The 24,782-nt window shown below is 31.4% G+C and overlaps 2 protein-coding genes across 2 annotated transcripts; both read right to left on the reverse strand.

Annotated features, from left to right (window-relative positions):
• Positions 1-7,450: 7,450 nt before the first annotated feature.
• Positions 7,451-11,009, reverse strand: LOC120359756. Its single transcript, XM_039458669.1, has 3 exons — positions 10,349-11,009; positions 9,396-10,260; positions 7,451-7,581 (listed from the first exon to the last, which is right to left on the reverse strand). The coding sequence occupies exons 1-2, from the start codon at positions 10,638-10,640 to the stop codon at positions 9,407-9,409; spliced, it is 1,146 nt and encodes a 381-aa protein (XP_039314603.1). The 5' UTR covers positions 10,641-11,009; the 3' UTR covers positions 7,451-7,581; positions 9,396-9,406.
• Positions 11,010-14,298: 3,289 nt separating this feature from the next.
• Positions 14,299-24,204, reverse strand: LOC105193870 (major facilitator superfamily domain-containing protein 6-A). The gene is made up of 10 exons (XM_026135182.2): positions 24,030-24,204; positions 23,253-23,416; positions 22,600-22,898; positions 18,251-18,593; positions 17,908-18,098; positions 17,690-17,826; positions 17,508-17,623; positions 15,463-15,708; positions 14,634-14,780; positions 14,299-14,535 (listed from the first exon to the last, which is right to left on the reverse strand). Exons 2-10 carry the CDS (start codon positions 23,308-23,310, stop codon positions 14,465-14,467), a joined length of 1,608 nt encoding a protein of 535 aa, XP_025990967.2. The 5' UTR covers positions 23,311-23,416; positions 24,030-24,204; the 3' UTR covers positions 14,299-14,464.
• Between the last annotated feature and the right edge of the window lie 578 nt (positions 24,205-24,782).

A 24,782-nucleotide genomic window follows, 5' to 3' on the forward strand; every position in this document is an offset into this window, starting at 1 on the left:
GTACGCGCGTTATAGTAATAAAAAATTTTTTTAAACTTTTCCTCGCCTATTTTTTTCAAAATTTTTATTATTTTTTACAACCAACTACAAGATAATAACAGAAAGAAGTGTAAACGTAAGCACCTAAAATTGCTCCTTAAATTGCCAATCAGTGTCTCATATATGCTTACGTAATCGCAAACGATAAACGACGCAGCCAACGACTTTCACACCGGCAAGAAGAAAATGCTACAATCTCTCGTCTCTATCGCCATTTTAGCCGTACTGCGTGATTTGCCAGATATCTTTCACGCTTCTAATTGAAAAGGAAACAATTATTACACTAAAAGATTTAAAAGTGACACAATATATCTGCTTGTAAGAAGGGAAATACGTCAGTGAAGCAAGTTTAGTGGCAAATCTTTTCAGTACCAAGTTAATACACTGGGCAAAAACATGTGTGTTGCTCCAGTTTATAGTCTAGAACTGTATCTTACATAAAGCGTGTTTTTAACACAAAATCTTTTGGTGATTTTGACTTTCAATATAAACATATACCAAGCAGTAAAATGAAGAAGAAACACATCAACGACGGTAAGATAATATTTTAAGGTAGTAAACTTAAATTAAACATGTAAGAGGAGGACATGTTTTTATCGAAGCAATGGATCTGAATTCAAGGGAGTAAATTTTAAACCGGATTCATAGTCGATTCTTATATTGAAAATTATCTTAAGTGTCCTCTGTGTATATATTTGTATTATATAATTTTTTGGAATTGCTCGATTGTTCCATGTATAAATATAGACATTAATTGCAGTTCAAACGCAGACAGTAGATGAACATTATAAATTACTCCTAGAGGATAACAGTGTAATCGATCAGGAAGCAATGGATGTAACATCAAAATGATTTTCCAGATTGGTACAATGAAAAATTATATAAAGAGTACGAATCTATATTATTTAAAATATTAAACTTTTCTAACATATTAGTAATAATAATCATTAAATTAATTCATGAAATAAATAAGAAAAAAGCTTCTACATATATTAAACATTAAGAGACACATTAAATTCAAAAAAGATTAAAAATTATTTACGAAAATATGAAGTTGAAAGACATATTTAATTTTAGTGATAACTTTTATAACATATTTATATTTAGGAATATTTAGTATTAAATTATATGAATAAATATTGATGACATAAAAATTTTTAAAATTTGAGAATATTTGTGATGTATTATTCAAGTGTTTATAGAAACTATGTAAATCAAATTTTTATTTCAAATTATAGAATAATTTTTTATCTATTTTATATTTTTAAAAACTAATGGTTGATTTTAGAGCTCAAAACTATTATATACGAAACATGGCATCAATAATAACAGCATCTTTAATAGGATTGATTACAGGAATTTCAGTGACACAATAAGGAAGGTATTAAAATTTGGATATATATTTGAATTTAAGAATATATGTATAAATATGTTAAAAATAATCACAAATAATTATTTTTGTATAATAATAAATTATTTATTTTTACTTTTTGTTTTGATTAAATCATAATTTTTGCATAAAAATGAGATTATATTGTATAAAATAGGGTTAGTTAACAAAATAACGTTATATTATGTAAAATAAAATTAAGTTAACAAAATAAGATTATATTACAAAAAATGCTGCAATTTTAGAATTAATGATTTAATAAAATTTATCATTATAAATAACAAAATATTATTTACCATAGAATTTTTGGTTCTTTAATAGGTATTTTCGTGTACAAAACAAACTGATTCGACTTGTTCAGCTTTTAAAAGATATGGCAAAACTTTATTACACATGCACAACATATACACATGTGATCCAAAGGATACAAATTCCAAGTAAGTTAATTTCTTCAAAAATTTGTTTTTTTATTCATATTTCTATTTATATTGTTTGTGATAAGTATTAAAATATGTTAGGCGTATCAAAGAGAAATGTAGTTGCAGGATCCTGAAGAAGGATGCTATAAAATACATGTTATAATTATTTGCATAAAAATAACTGCGTTTCACTATCACAAAGCTTAATTTTCTAATATTTTACTGAGTAAAGGAAAAGTTTATCTAAACAAACTATGACAAGTTTGTTGTGACTTATTCTTCTGTACGTAATGTAATCATATTTTTATTTATGATATAAATTATGGGCATCCAGATATATAAAAACGTGTCTATAACATATTCTAGCAAAAACTGTTTTAAACAATTTTACCAAAAGCACGAAGTGCTGTGGTCTGTTCAAAATTTTGGACAAAATCGAATAAATTCATATTTTTTGTCAGAATTTACCAGAAATTATCCGATTTTAACACACACTTTTCTAGTAAAACGATTGTCCACGTTTTTCCAAATTCGGATAAATTTCGAGAAAATTTGAGAAATCTTTTATCCGGATTTTATTCGATAAATGCATACAAACTGTTCCAAATATCAAAATAATTTCGATAAATTTTTGAACAAATTTTGGCAAATTTTTTTATCAGAATTATTGTTGATATGTTGTTATCAATAATAACACCTGTTATCAAAATTGTATTAGCAACTGTCCACATTTGTTGGCAAATCGATGCCTTTACGATATGATAACTTATCAGCAATTTGCCGACAACTTTAAAATCATCAAGAAAATTTATGTTGTTGCCATTATGTTGCCATTATAATTTATAGGCACACTAATGCTGTCATAATGCACACGAAATAATTTTGATGCGTGTCATTAACTTATTAAAGCATGTGACTGAACCATCAAAGATGACTAGAAAATACAAATTTAAAATAGAAACGGAGCGTGAAAAACCATTATTAACATAAAAAGGTTGCAGAAAAAAATTGCAAAAATTAATTTGTTTTATAATTTATTTATAACAATTAGTTACATAATTGATTTTTGGAACGCACTTTTTATATCAATAATGATTTTTTACGCTTCCGTCCTATTCTCTATTGTTATTTTTTTACTACTTTTTGGGATTTAATATATAATAATAAATGACTAAAACATTGAGCTATAATTGCCAACTTTGATTTGCATCCAAAATATCACCAAAATGCAAAATATAATAAAAAATACCTTAAGTAGTTCTCATTTGGCAACTCTTTCTTATATACATTATTGTATGCGTATTTAAAATTGATATATTCAAAATCATTGAAGACAAATGTAGTAAGTTCCTAGCATTATGAGCAATCACAGATTTTCGTGAATTTGCTCACACACGTTTAGTTAGCTTGATCAGTAATCAGCAAACAATGTTTTTCAAAATATTTTGCAAAAAACTTAAGACACGTTTTTAAAAACATTTATAAAAGTAATAAGTTAAGTTACTTTTATCACTAAAAAAGTTTCCTTTGTTATTAGAATTTATATTTTAATATTAAGAAAAACATTTTTTAATGTTAAAAAACGTTTATTTCTATGTTAAAAAATTTTTTAATGTTTGAGGAACATTTTAAAAGCAATTTTAAACACATTAAAAATAATTGGTTAAGTACAGCTTTTCATAAAAAGAAAAAATATTTAAACTTAATCTAAAATGCTTTGTTTTTTGCCTCTTTGCACAATGGTTTATCGAAATTGATCAGATAAAAGTTAAGCAAACTTTAAAAGAAACAAAAAACATGTAACAAGAAATAGATTATTGATAAAATAGCACAATGAGACAAGAAGTTAATACACAAAAAGCAAAAAAAAATAACAGAAAATAAATTTTTCAACAAAAAAAAATTTTCAATTCTATAAAGTAAATTTGAAAAAAAGTTTGATTCTGTAATATCCGTAATTTTATCACTTTAGGATCCTTTTAAGAGTTTATAAAATTATTATATTATGAAAATTTCACAAAGATTACATAAATTTAAATGCAGAATTATGTATTTACAAAAAACTTTTTACCGCGCACTAAAAATTTTTTTGCAAATTTGGTTTCTAAATTACAATTTTTACATATTAGAATTTCTTATGCAAGAAGATGTACATTTGCACAAATTTTTAAAATTTATCAGGTGGTACAAATCAATGAACACAATTCGTTGGTACCACAAAGTAATATCCAAAAAATCAAAGAATGTTAGTATTGGAGAAATTTCTCAAAGAGATATGGTTAGGGGAAAGTAGGGTTATTGTACGCACTGGGTAATTGTACGCTTCGTGGTTTGGCACCTTCCCGATGAATAGAAATTATATCACGCCGATATTTGTAGGCTGAAGGCATTTTTTAAATATATAACCATACGTTATATCATTTAAAAACGTAGTTAATTGAAAAAATAAGAAAAAGTAAAATCATGATTTTTCTTGCGATTTTGGCGTTCAGAAAATAAGGCAATAAGTCCGTATTTTTACTTTAGTCATTTAATTTTGTTATACCTAACAAAAGTACGTTTTTTCCTGCGTTCTTTGAGCTATTGTTTATTAAATTTAATTAGTCATCAAGTAATTGTTTTTTTATCAAATCAAGTTCGCCGTCGACAATTTTACGCATCCATCTTGAAAGGCGTGAGACCACGTGAGATCAACTATAGTGCCACTAGTACAGTGTAGTGCAGTGTAGTGTAGTTAAAAGAATGGGCTATAACCTCATTTTTCCTCCGCGTCCATTTATCCAACCGCACGTACAATTACCCAAAGCCCGAGAAATTTTTTCGTTTAACCACTTGCTTCTTTTTGCTGAATATAGCATTACCAAATAAAAAATTGTTCAATATGACAATACATAATGATAAAAAAATGTTTAAAGTTTCTATTTCTGTACTCGTATCGATTTCAACTTTAAAAATCACTTCACTGCGATAAATTTCCCTTAGGTGCGTGCAATTTACCTACTTTCCCCTATTATTCAATATGGTCTTGTGGCATTCATCTACATAACGCCTAAATCTTTGGACTGTGAAATACACTGGAAGAAGAAGAGGCATTTAATCATTTCTGGCGTGTAAATGGATACATGCTAGGAATCTTTGACAGGTAATATATAAAATAATATTTGAAAATAATTTTTATTAAGCTGGTTCAGCGTCAAAGTCTAATACATTCTATTATACAATTTCTATTAATCCTTTATTGCTTTCAAATGATCTAAACGCTCTCAATAAATATCAAATTACAGTTATATGTGATTTAAAATAATCCCAAGTAAAGACGTGTTTCTCACTTAATTTTAAGATTATTTTTCTTTTACGAAAACTTTATTCAAAACTTTTTGAATTATAAAACAAAGGGTACAAAGTTCTTTAAACAATCACCTGTCACTAATAATAATCTGTCACTAAATGTAGTTTGCGATTAGCCAGTTTTAAACTGTTATATCTCAAAAACTACTCTTTGAAATAAAAATTTACAAATAACAATTTTACTTAATTTTTCGCGAACTTTGCCACATTATTTAAATTTGCAAGTTTCGGAACATTCTGTACTCATATAAAATTACATGTTTAATTTTATTATTTATTTCTTCTTACCTACAGATTTAATTTATGTCGCAAAAACGCGAAAGAAACCACTAAATTATGTCAAAAAATTAAAAATCTACTTGGGACTTATTTGAGTAAAGCGTCACATCGGGGTATCGCCATAAAATGTCAATTGCATTTGACGCATCTTGGTATATTAATATGGCCATGGATAAAGACGCTATTATGGCATTCTGCTATGAATTACATGATCTCCCATGTAGGTATTCAATTTTGTTTTCATTATAATGTTAGGTATACAAATTAATTCAATTTTATTACATTTTGTTGTTTCATAATTGCATTTTAAAATCAATTATTTTTCCTACCTTTTACGGTTTAAAACTGTAAAATTCTACCTTTTTAAAACACTATTATACATCTTAATGCAAACAAAATAATTTGACATGCTACAAACACTGTAGACATCCGAAAAGCATTTAAGACACTAAATTTTTCTCGTATTTCTTTAAAAAAAATTTTATTAAAAGCATAAAAATAATTTATTCTGTTCTGAATAAAGATGTTGATGACATAAAATTGTAAAAAATGATATCAAAAATTTCAAAGTGAATAATTTATTTTACGACACAGCATTTGATCACATTTTTCAAAGTAAAGGTGAAAAGGTACGGCTTTTGCTTATATATATAATAAGTATAATTAATAAGTTGAACGAACTTACCTAAGTGAAGTTCGACTGTAATTATGCTGTCTCGTCCGGATGGATAACTCATGTAGTGCGCTCCCCTGCGCAAGCATTAACAGGCGATTTTAAAAGACTGAGAAAGCGCGCGCGTGTCGCGCCACCGCCGCGCGCTCGGGTCCCCGCCGCGCGTGTGCTTCATATTTTTAAAGCTACAAATCTGAAAGAGGGGTTGGGAGGGGAGGGAGTTATCCATCCGGACGAGACAGCATAATTACAGTCGAACTTCACTTAGGTAAGTTCGTTCAACTTATTAATTATGCAACGTCTCGTCCGGATGGATAACTCATGTAGATATTTAAAGCCTCAGATTTGTCTAGTTAAGGTTTAATGATATAGAAAGAGTGTGTTATAATTTGAACTTCTTTAGGCTTACAATATTTTTAATAAAATTTCTTATGTAGGATTAAGAATAGATGCTTGAAAAGCCGGTTCGCTAATTATCGGACGCTTATAGAAGCGCGCAAAGACTTCGGAGGAACTGCTCCAGCCAGCAGTCCTACGGATTTCCTGTAAGCTAATGCCTTTGCTGGCCGCTCGAGAGGTCGAAGCATGGCGAGTTGAGTAGGCCGAGAAAATGGAAGTATCTATGCCCGCAGCTGCTAGTTCGGTCTTAATCCACCGACCCAGGGACTGAGAAGTGACTGGTTTATGCGGTGGGCGAGTAGAGATAAAAAGAGAATCTACTTCTCCCCGTCTGAGACTCTGCGTGCGGTCCAGATAAGATTTAACTATGGAAAAAAGGCATAGCTCCGGTTTGTCCAGAAAGGGTTTAAAAACAAGCAAGGGTTGATATTTTCCGACTCCGGAAGTTTTTATCCTTGCTGGGTCTTAATAACCAAAGAATCCGCAAAGGAGATATTCGAAATTTGTATTGCTGCCAATGTCTGCAACCTTTGAGCAGTTGTGAGTGCGAGCAAGGTTGCAAGCTTTCTTGAGAGTAATTCCAGTGAGAGATTGTCGTGGGGATATAGAGAGGCCAAGCGGGTAACTACCGGGGCCGTATCCCAGATAAAGTCGTAGCGTGGACGTTGCGGCTTTAGTGCCGCAATCCCCTTGAAGAATTTCCTTACAAGCGGGTGAGAACCTATCTCGTTCATCGAAATTAAGGAAACGGCCGAACGAACCGTATTTAGGCTGGAGTAGGATCGACTACTGGCAGCTGATATTGATAAGAATTCTAGGACTGCCGAAGGCGATGGACAGAAGCAGTCAATTTGATTTTGCTTGCAATAAAGCCACCAAAGTTTAATCGGCTTGGAGTATTGAGTCTTCGTGGCTTGCGTGATGGACGCAAGTGTTACCTCCATTGCCGATGTCGGTGTACCTTTGGCTATGAAGGCCTGGCGGATAATCTCGCAGCTGCCAGGGTAATCCTGTCCCAAGCCGGATGAATCTCTCTGAAAGGAGATGTTAACATATTAATGTTCGGCTCGAGATAGACTGGTTGATCGATAATAAGACGGATAAACAGTGGGAACCAAGGTTGAGCGGGCCACCAGGGAACCACTATGACTCCTTCCGCTCTGTCCGAAATGATCTTTCGAAGAACTCGCAGAATTAAAGCGAAAGGGGGAAATGCAAAGAAGCGAAACTCACTCCAATTTAGTGAGAATGCATCCACTGTAAAGGCTAGCGGGTCTGGAAACCAGGACACAAATCGTGGGCATTTCGCATTTATTGATGAAGCGAATAAATCGATGTCGAAAGGACCTAGAGAGGACTCGATCTTATCGAAAGAATCTCGGCTCAAGGACCATTCCGTCTCTTCTGAGACAACGCGTGATTCCGCATCTGCTTCAAAATTCTGGGCCGATGGAATATACGAGGCATAAATATATAGATTGCGCTCTGCGCACCATTCCCAAATTTTGCGAGCAAGCTCTGATAGATGGGGAAACTTAATTGACCCCATTCGATTTATGTATGAAAGAGCGGTGGAGTTATCTAGTCTTATTAGAAGATTACAATTTCTTAGGTGAGATGCGAAACATCTCAAAGCGTGAAAGACGGCAAGGAGTTCTAAGAAATTGATGTGATTTTGTCTGTCCTCTGCAGACCAAAACCCATGGGTGCGAGATTCACCCGAAACGGCTCCCCAGCCCGTTAGGGAGGCGTCTGTAAAAATTTCTAAGCTGAAGTGACCTGAGCGAATGAAGTTACACTGGGAAGGGTCTTCGAAAATTGCTTGCCACCACCATAGATCTTCTTTAATTGATTCCGGCAGGATCATACGGGCCTCAAAATTTTCCTCTGCAGCTGCAAGGGCTAAAAATTTTGCTCTCTCCAATCTCTTGGTATGTAGAATTCCATATTGCACCGCTGGACAGACTGAAATCAGAGATCCAATGTAGCTAGCAAAACGACGAATCCTGCAAGAGTTAATATTTAAAAAATAAAGAGTTAATTGTAAAAGATTGTTTCTTTTGTCCAACGGTATAGAAATGGAGAGCTGCTCTGAATTGAATATGAGGCCTAAAAACCGACAGGATTTCGATGGAGAAAGAACACTTTTCTGTTTGTTAATTAAAAATCCCAAAGAAGCTAGAAGATCTATGGTTGCAGAAATATTTTGTATACATGCCGCGTGAGACGGTGCAAGAAGAAGAAAGTCGTCCAGATAGACGACTGACAGGAAGCCCTTCTCTCTCAAGGATGATATTACAGGCTTTAAAATTTTTGTAAAAATATAAGGAGCCGAAGCGAGGCCAAAAGGCAGAACCCTGAATTGGAAAAGTTGACCCTGAAATTTAAATCGGAGAAATTTCCTATGCTCCGGACAGACCGGTACAAGATGGTAGGCATCCTGCAGATCGACCGAGGCGAGGAAGTCACCTGGAGAAAGAAGACGAATGACTGTCTTCCAATTCTCCATTTTGAAATGTGGAGCAATAATAAATTTATTCAAGCCCTTTAAATTAAGGATAAACCTCCACCCTCCGGAAGGTTTCCTGACTACAAAAAAGGATGACAGAAATTGGCCTTTACAGCCTGATACTGGCTCTATCGCACCTTTGCTACAGAGCCTAGCGATTTCCTGACGGCATATTGAGACTTCTGTCTCTGAAAGGTGGATTGACAGCTCGGATGCCTGGAGAGGGGGATGGTGCCTAAAAGGCAGCTTGTAACCGCAGATTCCTTGCAAGATTACTGGATCGGTCGTAATTTCCATCCATTTTGAAATGAAAGAGCTTAGTCTGCCAGCAATGTTTACCTGGCTGTCAACTAACGCCTCCTCGACCTCGATCTCTGATAGACCGACGATCGGCGACTGCTGCTCGACGCCCCTGTTCTCCTTGTCGCCGACGGTTTCGTTTTCGAAGCAGGGGCTCGGGAGTTTCCCGACGTGGATGGAGCCGTCTGTGCCGGTAATTTAATTGGTTGCTGCACCCTCTTGGAGATCGTCAAGGATGTGCTAACAATATCCCTGGCCGATTTCTCCATTGATGTTGCCTTTTTTATTTCTTCACCAAAGGAAGAGCCAAACAGAAAGTTGTCCGCAGGAATGGCGTCTGCAGTGGACTTGGCCAAGGTATTAAAGGCCGGTTTTATCAGGGCTCTTCGTGACAAAGAGAGGCGATAGAAAAGATCCGCCAAGAGCTGAGCGCCGTCAGCGATTTTACTAATTGCCATTCGAACGTCCGGGTTGAGAAATTGCTGTATTTCTGGTCTGAGGAGGTCAGATATTGCTTCTCCTAAGGCGAACAGGGCGGTACCTACCTGATTTTGATTTAAACAGCTGTACTCGTCCCTTTTAACTATGACATTGTTTTTTAATGCCGATTTACACTCAAGGTTGAGTTTGGGAGCCCTGAGGAAAGCGAAATCTTCGGGGGGAGAATACTTTTTGAGTAAGACCTCCCGCTGACTCGTAGGCAAACCCTTACGGGTAAGGTCAGTCCATTTCTGGCTAACCATATTGTTCCAAGGTCGAAGGTCCGTTGCCTCTGAATCGGGTCCGAACAGATCCTTGGAAAGATCCACCGAAACCTCGTCAGGCCCCGTGGAAGCCGGGGCCGCAGCGTTTGCCGGAGGAGGCGAAGAAGGTGATTCTTCCGTTGACGGGTTAATCACCGTTGCTGCAAAACCGAGGGGGTATTCCGATTAGTCGGAAAAGGTTGTGTCAACTCCTCTGTCCGGTATACGGAACTGGGATGTCATACACACCTGAGACGTGTGGATCTTTCAACCTCTCTCGAACTATCGAGATGGATTCCGGATCATTATCGCTTTCATCCTTCAAGCTGACCCTTGAAGTTTCCTCGTCGCTTACCTCCCGAACCTCCTGGGACGTCTGTTCCGACTGCGAAAATGACAAAGAGGAAGAGCCGCGGGGGACCCTAACCTCACTCCTGGATAAAATCTCGATAAGATGCGATAACTTATCTTCCAATCCTGCAAAACGGTCTCTAGACTCGGACCTCTTTCTCTTCCTTGATTTACGATCGGATTTACCCATCTGGCTAGAGTAAATTATTCTTAACAAGGATCAAAAACTAAACGCACTGTTAACGCTGTGCACAACAGGAAAACAATGAAGCACACGCGCGGCGGGGACCCGAGCGCGCGGCGGTGGCGCGACACGCGCGCGCTTTCTCAGTCTTTTAAAATCGCCTGTTAATGCTTGCGCAGGGGAGCGCACTACATGAGTTATCCATCCGGACGAGACGTTGCATAATTAGCTTTATGAATAGGTGCTACAAACAAATTTTCTTTCTAAATTTCAAAACACAATTTAGATATAAATACTGTATCTGTCATTTAGATTGGTTAAGTACCAAACATATACGACATTACAATATTTGCTAATTATTTATCTACATTAATTGACTTTTGCAATCAAAAATTGTGGCTGTACTTGCTTAATATGATTATACCATGAAATTACAGGATTTTATAAATTAAATCAAATTTTAATGCAATATGACACGCTAAGATGCTGACAATTCTTGTGTGCTATTTTTAAATAAAAAGATATTTTGATGACAACACTATAAATCACGTTAACAAATTTGTAAAATTGTCCAAAAGTTATGCTTTTTTTGGTAGTTAATAAACAACCGTCAAGAAAAAAAAATAGTTTCCAAACAAATTAGTTAAAATAATTTACAATGTTATTTTATCAAAATAGCTTTTTATTTAAAAATAGCACGCAAGAGAAGTCTCAGCGTTTCAGCGTATCATTTCTCGCTACTAATGTCAGGATTCCTAAACTTCAATTCTACTTATAATATTTCAAGATATGCATATCTGACCATGGTTAAATGTAAAGTATTTTTGGTCGCATTTGTTTAATATAATTATACCTAAACAGATCTGACAATATCTATGATTGATTTTTAGCGATACTGCAGTCATCTGGACTGTTTCGCTAAAATCCAATGAGAGATATTGTCAGATCTGAACAGATAGATCTGGGTTATTCCCGAAAATATAGAATCACAAATATTGTCAGATATGAACAGATATGTCAGATCTGGGATATTCCAAAGAAATTGAATTGCAGATATTGTCAGATCTGAAAAAATATGATCCGATTGAAGCCGTCAAAGAGTATGATATATGCCATATATAATTATATATCAACAGATATGATAAGCCACATCTCAGTATATCTAATCAGATATAATTTGATCCGGTCAGATCTAATTCTTTTTTATCGGATTTGTATCTCGAATCGGCGTTTCTCGACAAGTGATCGGCTATCTCGTTGCTTTTACCTGGTATGTGCACGATTTGCAGATCGAACTCTTGCAGAAATTCGAACTAACGCGTTATGCGCGTGTTGCTTCTGACGCACGTGCTCAAGAATTGTAGAGCTTTGTGGTCGGTGAGCACTTTCACTTGCAATCCGAGCAGTAACGTGTGTCACTTTCTCAGCGCTCATACCAGAGCTAATGCTTCCAGCTCTGTGATGGTGTAGTTTATCTCGGCTCCTTTCAAAGATCTGCTCGTCTATGCAATCGTGTATTTCTTGTCGCTGCTCTCTTTGTATTGAAAGAGTCTCGCGCCCAATCCTGATCTGGCTGCGTCTGTTTGTACGCCAAATTTGTAATCTTTTTTTTATTAGAAATAACGCTGGTGATTCATTAAACGCTGTCTTTATGTTCGTGAACGCCTTTTGATGTTCGGTCGTCCACGTGAATTTTACATTTTTCTTTAACAGCTGTTCCAGCGGTTTGGTCAGTCTCGATAGGTTTTTAACAAAACGTCTGTCCCAGTTTACTAAGGCCTAAAAACGCTTGAATATCGCGCTTGTTTCGCGATAATCATTCTTAATGATTTTCTAATCATTCCCGGATAGTGGGGAAATCCAGGTTCAAATCCTGGTGAAGATAATATTTTTCGCAATAATTTCTTTACAGTTTTTTTAGGATTAGGAAGAATACTAGAAATGCGTACAAGCATCAAATAAATAATTAAATTGATTAGCAATTAAATTTTATTATTAACATTCAAATTTTGCTTTAAAGCTACGTTTTAAATCTGGCAAAATTTTGACACGCAGTTTAGGAGAATGTCTTATAATTGTTTATAAATTCACTTGGGAAAAAAAATTATTGAACTTTAAGAATTGGTTTTGACTGGTAATGTCATATATTCATTATTCTAATTTGTTATTACAATTCCAGGCCTTATTAGGATTTGTATCGTATTGTTTTTTTGTATTATTATTGTTTATTTGTAAATATGTGAAATAAATATTTTTACAATATATATGGATCTCTCTCGTATTTGTTTAGCAAACTTTAATTACGAGATTCTTAACCGCATAAAAAACTGCATGAAACGAATATTCCGTATAAATAAGACAGTATATATGTAAGTCTAATAAATGCTTGCAAAATGTACATTCTAGGATAATAATGCATAATTAGTGGTTAAATATTTATTGTTTAATAATGTAAAAAAGATAGATAAGTTGGTAAATATGTAAAATATATGCAAGCTATCTGAAACTATAATCGTACATCTCATTTAAAAACGAAAGAAGTAGTAATTTGGAATAAAATTTTACACAAAAATTGTTAGAAATCAAGTAATGCATTACGCAATTGACCTTGGATAACGTTGAAGTCATGTCAAAATTTGGCTAATTTTTTAAATAGAAAATCTCACTTTTTATTAGATATTTTTACTGCCGTCTAGTTAACGTCAAGACATTTAAAATAATGATTACAAACCTATTTTAGTTGAGATCTTTCAGAATTATAAAACTTTAATATTTAAGTATCGCCGACGTTGGTATTATTTGAGATGTATGTACCATGTGAAGAATAGTCAAATATTTTCTTTTGTATTATGTATGTAAATCTGATCGTTTTCCCTATGGTATAATGCATCATAAGTACGCACAAAACCAAAATCTTACCAATGAGTACTATCTAGAGATCATCTGTTGCTTTCGTGATGCTGTGAGACGCAAACTAACGGACCTACAGACAACGAGAAATTGACAGCTTCATCACGAGAACACACATCAGTCAATTCTTTTGATTCAGATTTTCTTGACCAAACATAACTTTTCTCTGTCAGGTTCGCGAGATTTTTATAATGCGGAATGTATCTCTCGCATTATAGAGGTTCCTACTGTACCTATATTATTTATTCTTATACGAAAATGTATATATTAATACATTTCCAATTCAAGTCACTTATTGCAAAAACAAATAATACATTCTCAAGCAGTAAGGCGTAAGAAGTAAGAAAATCAATAGTTTAGATTTGTTTCCACCTATATTGTGCCTTAAGTTTTAAATGATTGACTGATTCGCCTACTAAGAATAAGTTATACTGTTTAAAGTTTTTTATGTGCTATACTTTATAAGAAGATCTTGTAGTAGAAATACAAGCTACTACCACTTCGAAAACATAAAACATTCTCATAAACAACTTTTAATACAACAAATGTATGCGTTATCGGCTTATCACACTTCATATCACTATGTATATAAAAACTTTTTAGAATTATTGTAAATAAAATATTAAGGATTAAAATGGTTTTAAAATCTTTCTGAAAAATTTCTGCAAGAATTGATGTGGTATAGAAGATTATCGGGAATACCAATTTAATGTTTATCGTTTACAGGAAGTATGGAAATATAATGAGAACCGTATTTTAATAAATCTTGGTTTATTTAATATTGTTCAAAAAGTTATCATTAACAATTAGTATTAAAGAAAAGTTTAAATTCAATATAATTTTACTCTGCTAAAAATGTATTAATTTATACATTTTATAATATATTCTTTCATCCCCAAAAAAAATTAAAAATATTTACATTAAATATCTGCTGTAACACAATGTTTCTGTGCGTCGTTGATTTCCCTCCATTTAATATTACTTCGTGCAACTACAATAAAAAACAAACTTTTTATATCTGCATATTATACTAAAAAGTACAGCATACACAGCCGTAAAGTAAAAATGTTAAATTATACAATTCCTTACCTGATGTTTCATGCTTTAAGTATATATGATAAAGAATAAAATACGTTAATGCAGAAAACGCTGCAAATGCTGCAAATATTCTAAAAGTCATTATTCCGCCAAATTTTCTGTACATGATGCCACTAAACAAACTGCCAACTGAGAACCCTAGAAATGTTATAACATTTTATACAACAAAAATTAATGAATAATTTTAAATGTAACGTGTGTAAATATATGTGAAATATATTATTTTTTTGCTAAAAAATGCACATTTATATTTTCAACTTTATTTGTTAATAATTTCTTTATGAACAATAAGCGCCGACTAAAATTTATTGAATGTCACAGAGTCATGATCTTAACTATCTTAACAACATATATCAAGATTAAGGTCATCAGAATTGACTCCTCTAAAGTGAATAATTACTAAATTTTTTTTTAAGACAATTTTTTAGATCAAGAGAAAATGCGATTTCAAAAATTCTACTTTTTCTTTTAAATAGAAATTTTAACCAAAATAACAACAAAATTTGAACTTGTGTTTATGGATACCCTTTATCACAAATTTTTTGTAAAGGTTAAATCTAAAACTTAGATTTAAAGCAAAGAAAAAAAATATTAATGAAAATTCACATTTTTCGCAATATCTCGAAATTGTGTGGGTCTCTTTAGAAGAAACTTGAAATTTTCTTTTATCTAGGTAAATATTTTGTCCTTAAAATTGGTGTATCATTGGTCAGATCAGAAACATTGGTCAGCTCAAACATCTCACATAGTTTTTCTTAAATTATTTGTACTTGTTTTCTTAATAAAATAGTGATGAATATAATTGCATTAGAAACTTTACCGACACCGTCATTCATGCTTTGAACCAGTCCTTGAACAGTAGTTAATGTACCGCTTGGTGCTACTACGCTCGCGTACGATACTATTGCTGCTACACATAACGCATATGATGGTCCGTGCATGAAAAATTCTATTGGAAGTACCCACCACGGCGTTGGCGCTAAACTTATTAATACCATCCGGAATGCGTAGCATATAAAGCAAAATGTGAAGGTAAAACTGTATCCAAACTTTTTCAATATTTTGCCTGGATAAGAAAGAATTCTAATATTATATTTGTTATAGGAAGATCTTATAGATATCACGAGATATGTCTAAAAAAAACTAACAATAAGTTTGATGCAAAATAAATTGAGGAAGAATAATTAAAGAGAAATTAGGTATACAAGAGGATATAAAAGGAAAGATGTGTGTAAAAAGGTATAGATGTAGAAAAGAGTAATAAATTAGATTTTGAGATCTAAAAAGTAGAGACGATAGAAATTACAATAGCAAAAAAAATGAGATGAAAAACCAGATAAAATAAAGATAATTATGAGAAGTACAGGCAGCGGAAATAAGGTAGATAATTATGGCAAAGTATAAAACGGATAAGAACTGATGGAAATGCACCTTAAAGTAGAGACTTTAAAATAAAGAAAACTTTTAAATACAATAATTTTTAACGAAGTTATGATTATTAAAAGTTGTGCAAAATTTTGGTATAAATGAGTGTTACGATTGTTACAATAATTTTGTTGCCTAGTGTATATATAAGTGAATAATAAAATGTTCTAAGTTTCGTATAAAAAATCTAGGAAATTTTCTAAAAAAATTTAATATACAGAAAAATTTTGAAAAATTTTGAAATGTACAAATAAAGGTCAAAAATTAAGAAAAATTTTATAAATCCTGATGTAAATTTTTCTTTTTTTTATGTATCTTTTAAAATAGAAATAGAAAAAAAAGATGACAAAATGATTAAGAGCAATAGAAAAAAAAAGGAAAAACAATAGGATTCAAATCAACTAGAAAGACAAAAGAAAGGAGTACTTAAAAGAAGAAGAACGGAAATAGTATTGCAAAAAGTAAATAAAAAACAGAAAAGCTTATATAACAGAATTTTTATAAAAAATTTTCTTAAGACGTATAGATGTCGTTTGAATGTCCCACGGATATTTCTAAAACGTCTATGCAGTTAGGTTAAATGAAAAGACGAAGAAAAAGAAAGAGAAGGAAACGGAAAAAAATGTGTAAAGAAATAAAAGTACAGGAAGATGCAAACCCAGTGGAAAATACAATAAAAAGTCAAAACGATATCGAAACAATATCGTAAGATCATCAAAAAGAAATTGAAATCTAATAACGATTTAAGATTCAAATGGGTTAATTTCAAAAAAATTTTAACGTCGGAAACAGTTAGATTTTAAACATTTTGTTATATCAAAAACAGCTAAATTTTGGACAACTTTTGATATTGAAACCAGTATAAACGTCAAAATCTGTACAAGATAAGTGACAGACAGAAAAAGAGAGAGAGAGAGAGAGAGAGAGAGAGAGAGAGAGATGTGTGTGTGTGTGTGTGTGTGTGTGTGTGTGTGTGTGTGTGTGTGTGTGTGTGTGTGTGCGCGCGCGCGCGCGCGTGTGCGCGCGCGTGTGCGTGAGTGCGTGTGCGCGCGCCAGAAAGAAAGATAGCTTGGTACCGCACCGCTTTCTCATGCTACCATACCGCACCAAGACTCGCGGTCCAAGGCAAGCGACCGCTTGTCTCTCCACGCGCTCTTATTCGTCTGACTTTAATATTTTATTACTCAAAAATTATTGCAAATATTGCAAAATAGTATTAAACTTTTTAATTTATCTCAATCCCTTGTACCTTATCGTGATAATCTGTATACATTGGTCTGGGACACTCTGTATACATATATACTTTTATATAATATCTTTTTATAATGTATAATATATGTATTTTACTAAATATTATATACATATATAATTATGTATAATTATATATAATTGTACTAGTATATAAAAATTTTTCTTGGGTTCGAATTAAGAAACAATTACCAGATAAGAAGAAGAACGTTACTTCGCCACCAAGATTTTGCGCTGCTATAATTAAACCTTCTATCGATTTAATTTTATTTATATAACTTGTCTCAAGAGCGAGATCTTCCAGATACCTATAAAATTAATTTTTTTTATATAAAAGAAAACAGAATATATTTCGAACAGAGATAAGAGTTTACCAAAACAAAAAGTTGCGCATGACACTATTCAGGAAGCCGGTGAATGTTGAGATACATAGAAATATAATGATAGATTTTAATTTTAAAAGTGCAAACACATCTTTCAGTATGGTTTTTGATCCTGGTTCATATGACAGCTGTAACGAAAACTTATAATGAGATATAAGAAGATATAATTTATTTTATCCTTTATTTTATAATGCATAAAGCACATTTACCTCTAGTTTCATACAACAGATGAAATCAGTACAAGCAAATATGAGCACAATAATTATCGACGGTGTATAAGTTTTGTATAATCCTCCGTGTGACCACAAGTCCATCATGTATCCAGCTAAAAATGCACTAACGCCGTAACCAATTGCACCCCATAATCGTTGTCTACCATATTTCGTCTGATTACCTAGTCCTGAAAAAATAAATGTTGTTAAATCAAAATTTTTACGTAATATTATAGAAAAATATAAAGAATTATTTATTACAAAAATTTCTAGTTTATACGGTTAAATTTTGTTGTTTTAAAAACTAATTTCAAAATTTATACTTATTAAAACTACAAACCTAGCATGGCAAAACAAACTGCATCACTTATGCTCGAGAAAGTGAAACATGAAACGGTGCCAAGCGACATAAAGAGGACAAAAATCCAAAAAATGATAGATGTATATAAACATTTATCCTCTTTGAAATTATCACAAATAACGTTACAATTATAATTATTTGTTATATTTCTTTGACACGATAATGTATCATTGATATTTAATAGGCATGTAGTATCTGGTGAGATAATTGCTTTTTTTTGATCTGCATGAAAAGATAATTGCATGGAAAAATTCGTGTCTTTGCATACCCAATGACAAGTAACATCTTTTGTACCATTACACGATTTAATTGCCAAAGAATGCTAAAGAAAGAATAAAATAATAATAAAATTAAAGACAGTTTTTATTATAAATTTAATAATTTTATATTAAAAACATAATTTGTTTTATATACTTTTTGAAAGGAAAATTTTGAAGTTATCTGTATATGTATAAATTATATATATATATATATATATATATATATATATATAATGTATATAACCCCTAACACAGAATATTTTATGAATATTTTATGTAACATCAAATATTCCTTTCAGAATATTTTCAAAAAATCATAAATACATATAATTTATTTAAAGAATATTCTATAAATATAACCAATTAAAACATGTTAAAGTTAATAAGATTATGTTGTTTACATATTCCATAAATGTTTATAGTATATTCAAATGTGCTGATGATGTAGATGACATTTGGAAAGTGCAATAAGAAATCATGCACTTGTTACTTAATTTTTTTACCGTGACTTTTTTATTAATAGCACAGGCTTTAATGGTCAGCGAGATACGTTGAAATACAAATAATTAAATTTGTTGTTTAACAGTCGATAAACAAGAAAAATAAAATAATATCTCTGATATTTCTGAACACAGGTCTAATTGTCATTCAGATTGCCTCCTGGTTACCTCCAAATTAAGTAAGCGTAACGTATAAATTCTTATTTGGAGATAGTTAAAAAGTTCCTGGCCCTTCTAAAATCATTCGACAATCCTCTCGATATAGTGGAAGAACTATGAAGAATTTAAACTTATCTATAATTGATAGTCCAGTTCATACTCACAGAGCACGAGAAACTTATCAAATTTTTTTGAATCTTTATTTGAACTTAAAAGAACTCACACTGACAATGAGCTCCCATAGAGCTCCTACGTCCGCTTTTGAAAGTTCTCTGGGGGAGTTAGATTAAAGCTGCCTATAAACTTAAATGAAAATTCCAGGGAGCGGATGTAGGAGCTCTCTGGACGCTTTATTTATAAATTTCAGGAAGCTTAAAAACCAATTTTTTTAGCATCCTGCTTCAAAGTAATTCCGGAAAACTACCATATAATCTTCCCAGAAGCTCCTACGTCCGCTTTTAAGAGCTCCCAGGAAAACTTTATTTAAGTTCTCAGAGAGCTTAATTTAAACTCGTAGAAGTAGCTCTTTTCTCAAAAATTTCCAAAAAATGCGGCCATTCATTCAAGTCGTAACCGGACCAAACGTTACTTGACTTCTGCGACTTCTGCAAACTAATCCCTAATGATAATCTGTGGACATTTTGTATTAATACACATAGATCACTGATAGATCAAGTCAATATATGATATCAAAAAGATAAAACATAAATAATTAAAACATTTTATTTATATAAACCTATACAAAATTAGTTTTTTTTTACCGATTTGTACAAGTGTGGAATAGTATTTGGAATAACTTTTTAATTATTTGTTTAAATAATGTATTTCAAACGTTTGCCGTGTGAAGACAAAATAGGAGGTTTTGACCAGGATCTCGTAAAAAAATTTGAAATCTCTTTCTTTGACTAATATGGTTGATCAATTTTATTAGTCAACTAGAATTCAAACGGCACGGCAGGTAAGTTTTGTTGAGATCTGTAGGATCATCACTGTGTGTGAATGCAACTTTTTTATCAATAATCTTATATCAAAAAAATCGGACATATCACATTTGAACAGTTTCGTCCGCGTATGATACTTGCATATATTCTGTCTAAAGTTAGAATACTATATTATAGTGCTGTGGAAAAGGTATCACTAATATAAAGTAGGGGAGAGTAGGGTAAATTGGACCTAGTTGCAGTTTTTGTTCTCTATAAGACGCAAATTAAGTCCGATTATAAAAGTGAAGGTGTCATCGAAAAGATAATTTAATTTCCTTCATTTTTGCTTCAAATTATTTTGACGTATCTCTCATCTGTGTCGAACTATAACGGGAAAATATAAAAACGCTTTTTTCTGTTAAATTTGGAACTATCAGTAGTTTCAAATCGGACCACTCCCTGGTCCAAATCGGACACTCTCATTTTTATCAACTAGTAAATAGAATTTGAAAAGATTATAATGTATTTTTGTTTAGTATTGAATAAAAACGAGCAATTTGACAGTAAAAAATAAAAATTTTATTAAAATAATTAAATTAGTAACAGTTTGTATAGTTAAACGTTTTCCGGTCATGTTATGACAATGTTATTATACAATTAGAGTTAAAATCAATAAAATTCAATTATTCCGAGTCTGATGATTCATAATATTTTACTAATTTAACATTTTTAGGACAAGATTTGATCGGCCAAGTACTATGATCAGGTTGCAATTTCGATTTAAAAGTTCGATTTAAACACTAGTCCTTTCAAACTTTGGAACAATTTTTACAATAAACCGCAAAAGAGATTACAAAATGATTGATATTTTTGAATTCTACACTCTTTAATTATTTTAAATCAATTATCTTTTAAATTTTTAACACCTTTTAAATAATGATTTACAAGAATTTTCTTTTTTTTTTAATTTTCGCACGATGGCTAAAAATACATATTTGCGTCTATTCTATAAATGTTATGACAAAGAACTGTCAAACTGCTGTTTGCCGGTTAAGCAGATTACGGTTAAGCAGATTTGCATGCCATTTATAATGTAAAGTTCTCATAAGACACATGTTTGGTGTCTTATGAGAACTTTACATTATAAATAGCATGCAAATTTGCTTAACCGTATTCATTTAAATTAAAAAGATCCGATTTAGAATACGTTCCGATTTATCCCACTCTTCTGTACTACTCTTCAACTTTCATTAAAAACATTTTTTATATCCCTTATATTAGTTTTGACAATATTCGCTTCGAAAGATAAAAGTCGATTTTACTGAATGGAGTGTTTCATCCCTAAAAAGTATAAGAAAGCACGTAAAATAATACGTGTATCTCTTATTCGACTCTAGCTAAACTAAAACGTATTAAAAGCTCTTCAAAATCAAATAAAGACGCTTCATTTGGTTTCATTGTCAATTTAGTACGTTCTACCTCTATGCAAGAATTGTAGCAATAATTATCATATACTTGGTATATTTGCATAAATATTTCTACAATAAGAATTTAATTTAATTCTAGAAAATTCTATAAATAAATATTCTTTTTTAATTGTATTAAAACTGCGTTCAAAGAGTGCGCTATCAACATTATTACATCATTCTTTATCAATCATTAGACACAAAATAAAGATAAAACGCAATAATACTTATAACACACTCCGTGATATACAGACATAGTATTTTTATTATTCTTGGAATATGACAAAGAATATCCTTTAATTATTTTTGAAATATTTTAATTGATCTTATTTTCATATATTCTATTGTATATTCATAAAATATTTTTTTAAAGTATTGTACAATATGCTAATTTTGTCTTTAGACAAATATTTTTAGAATGTTCATAGAATGGAATTTGTATTATCTCAGATGTATTTTAAATTATGTTCAATCGTGGTGTAAAATAAAAAGTGAATCATTGCGTATTATACCAGAGGTTTCCGTGGAATCGTAGGATCTCGATCAATAAGAAATTGATCTCTTTTTCCACGCAAACTATTGCAAAACACAAGACATAATTAATACTCTATTGGTCATATTGAATTTCTCAAAATGGGGTTAAAACTTGATTGGCTGACAGATACCCTACCCAAGTAGCATATAAAACTATAAAGTCTGCGATAACGTTATCGCAGCTTATATCGCAGCATTTTCGCTACGTCAACATTCAGACATCTCTACTTTATATGCTATTTAGATACTTTCAATCTAATACGCAATCAAAATGGTTCAACTTTCTTCTTAAACCATGCATAAAAAATAATACATTTATTTTAAATCTTGTGTAATTTACTTTAGAAATTTTTAACTCTTAGAAATTCTTAAATTGCATGCTCAAATTTATATAAATTTTAATCAATTTTTTTTAACAAATAAAAAAATTTTTTTAATGTATTAAAAAATTAGACAATTATAAATTATGCAAAAATAAAAACTTACATATTCCATATCGCAATATGGTAAAGTTACGCAAGATACATTATGAAAGTGATATTCTGACACTGAACCCAACAACGGCAACAAAAGGAATACCATAGTGAGGGAGCTTATTCCTACGAATAATAATGACATAAAAATTAATTTTCTCCATGCTTGAAAATAATCTATAATGAATCCTAATACTGGTTTCGATATTAAATACAATATAGGCAGAATCGCGGTAATACTGCCAATAATTACTGATGAAATACCACGTTGTTTTACGTAAACATGTAAATATGGGAAAAAAGGGCCGACACCTAAAATAAGAAAAAATTATTGTAATTTAATAATGCATTAGTCGATATCCTAAATTGTTAAAAATTTATTTTCAATATTTTTTTAAATTACTGTATTATGTATTTCTTAATTTAAATATATATGTATGATATAGATTTTTCCATCGTGACGCCCACGCAAGTGGATACGCGCCTGACGACGCGCCCGTCCGGCCGCCTCCACACGCACTCGAGTGTGTCAGGCAAGTGCCACGGAGTTTATTTAACAGTTTCATGGATTAATTATTTAAAGAAAATTTGAATTTTTATAACTATATTTATATTAAAATTATGCTAACATTTCCTTGAAATTGTGCTAAAATCTTGTTTACTTACTCCCATAGAGAAGGAAATAATGCGTCTTTATAAGTAAGTGCGAATAATTTATTTTCATGATTTATATTGAAATAAAGACAAATAATGATTCCAAACAATTGAACAAATTCTGTCTTATCACTTAACAGTTTCTCGTTTATACAGTAACGTATTAAAACATTATTCTGCAACAAATTAAAAGTAGAAATAAAATGTAAATATAAAGTTTAAAGCAATTTGCATAAAGAGTACAGCATAATGAAGAGAGAATGATTTTGGGCCCTACGCGTAATCAATCATTATACAGGACAAAATATCCACCCAGATAAAAAAACATTTTTTTAAGTAAATAAATCTTTCAAAACTCTACAACATTTTATCTGATTTTTTTCTAAAATGTTCAGTTTTTGAGATATTTTGCCGTTCCGGTACTTTTTCTCCACTCTGTATAACGAAATATTCACACATTAACAGAGAAATAGTAGCTAGACATATATGTTGTATACATATATGTACATACATGTTGTATGTACAATAGTTATACTAAAAGTCATATAATAATAGGTCTTTGTGAACAATCGTGAACATTAATTCTCCTCAGACTAACAGAAATTGTTTAAAACCCGGAAAATTTTCACATTTTGCCAATTCTGTCTCAAATTTAGAAATGCACAAAAAAATTTTTCTAAAAAAACATTTTGAATTAAATAATTGTACAAATCATATTTCTAAATGTCAAAAGATATCAGAATTTTTTTCAGACTTTTTAGAGGTAAAACACACTTTGAAAATATTTACCAGTTACCCAATTGATCTGCCGAGAATGAATAATTCATAAATCCTTTAAGGTTTATAAAATGATTTCATTGTTGTGTTGTTTAGATACTGATTCTGTATGTCAAAACTATGTACGTTGTATCGATGTAATTATTTGCCGCGGCTATTGCTACTGTATGAAAAATTCAGAATAAGGTTTTAAAAACTTCCAAAAATACATTACAATTATAAATACTAAACATTGTATAATAAGTATGTGTTAATTTTATGTTACTTATATGTTAATTATTGTAATCATACATAATACATTGCGCTTTGTAATTTATATATATAGATAATAATGATAATAATAACTTTATTAAGCGCAATGGTTTACAAATTACTAGGAATACGTATATAGTTGTACAATTATACAAATAATAGAGAATCCCAATTGCACACAATAGAAGCGGCCGGGGCATCAGCTAAGCTGCTAATTAAAGCCTCATCTAAATATTTATAGCAAAATTTATTATTACGAAGAAGACATAGATGAAGAACTAGATAGAAGAAATAACGTGCATACAATAATAATATATAAAACATATAAGTGAATAAAGCAAATATTCAATGTGAGGAAATGATCTCAGCATAAATTAAAAACTAAATATAATTTAGAGTAAAGCAAAGCATACAATAGTCTCATTTCTTCTTTTGTATGGTACTTTTTGTGATTCAGTTTTAAGCAATCTTTTTATGCAGCATCAAAAAATATTATACTTTTCTACGATATTT

The sequence above is a fragment of the Solenopsis invicta genome, chromosome 16 (assembly GCF_016802725.1).
Source record: "Solenopsis invicta isolate M01_SB chromosome 16, UNIL_Sinv_3.0, whole genome shotgun sequence".
NCBI classification, from domain to species: Eukaryota; Metazoa; Arthropoda; class Insecta; order Hymenoptera; family Formicidae; genus Solenopsis; species Solenopsis invicta.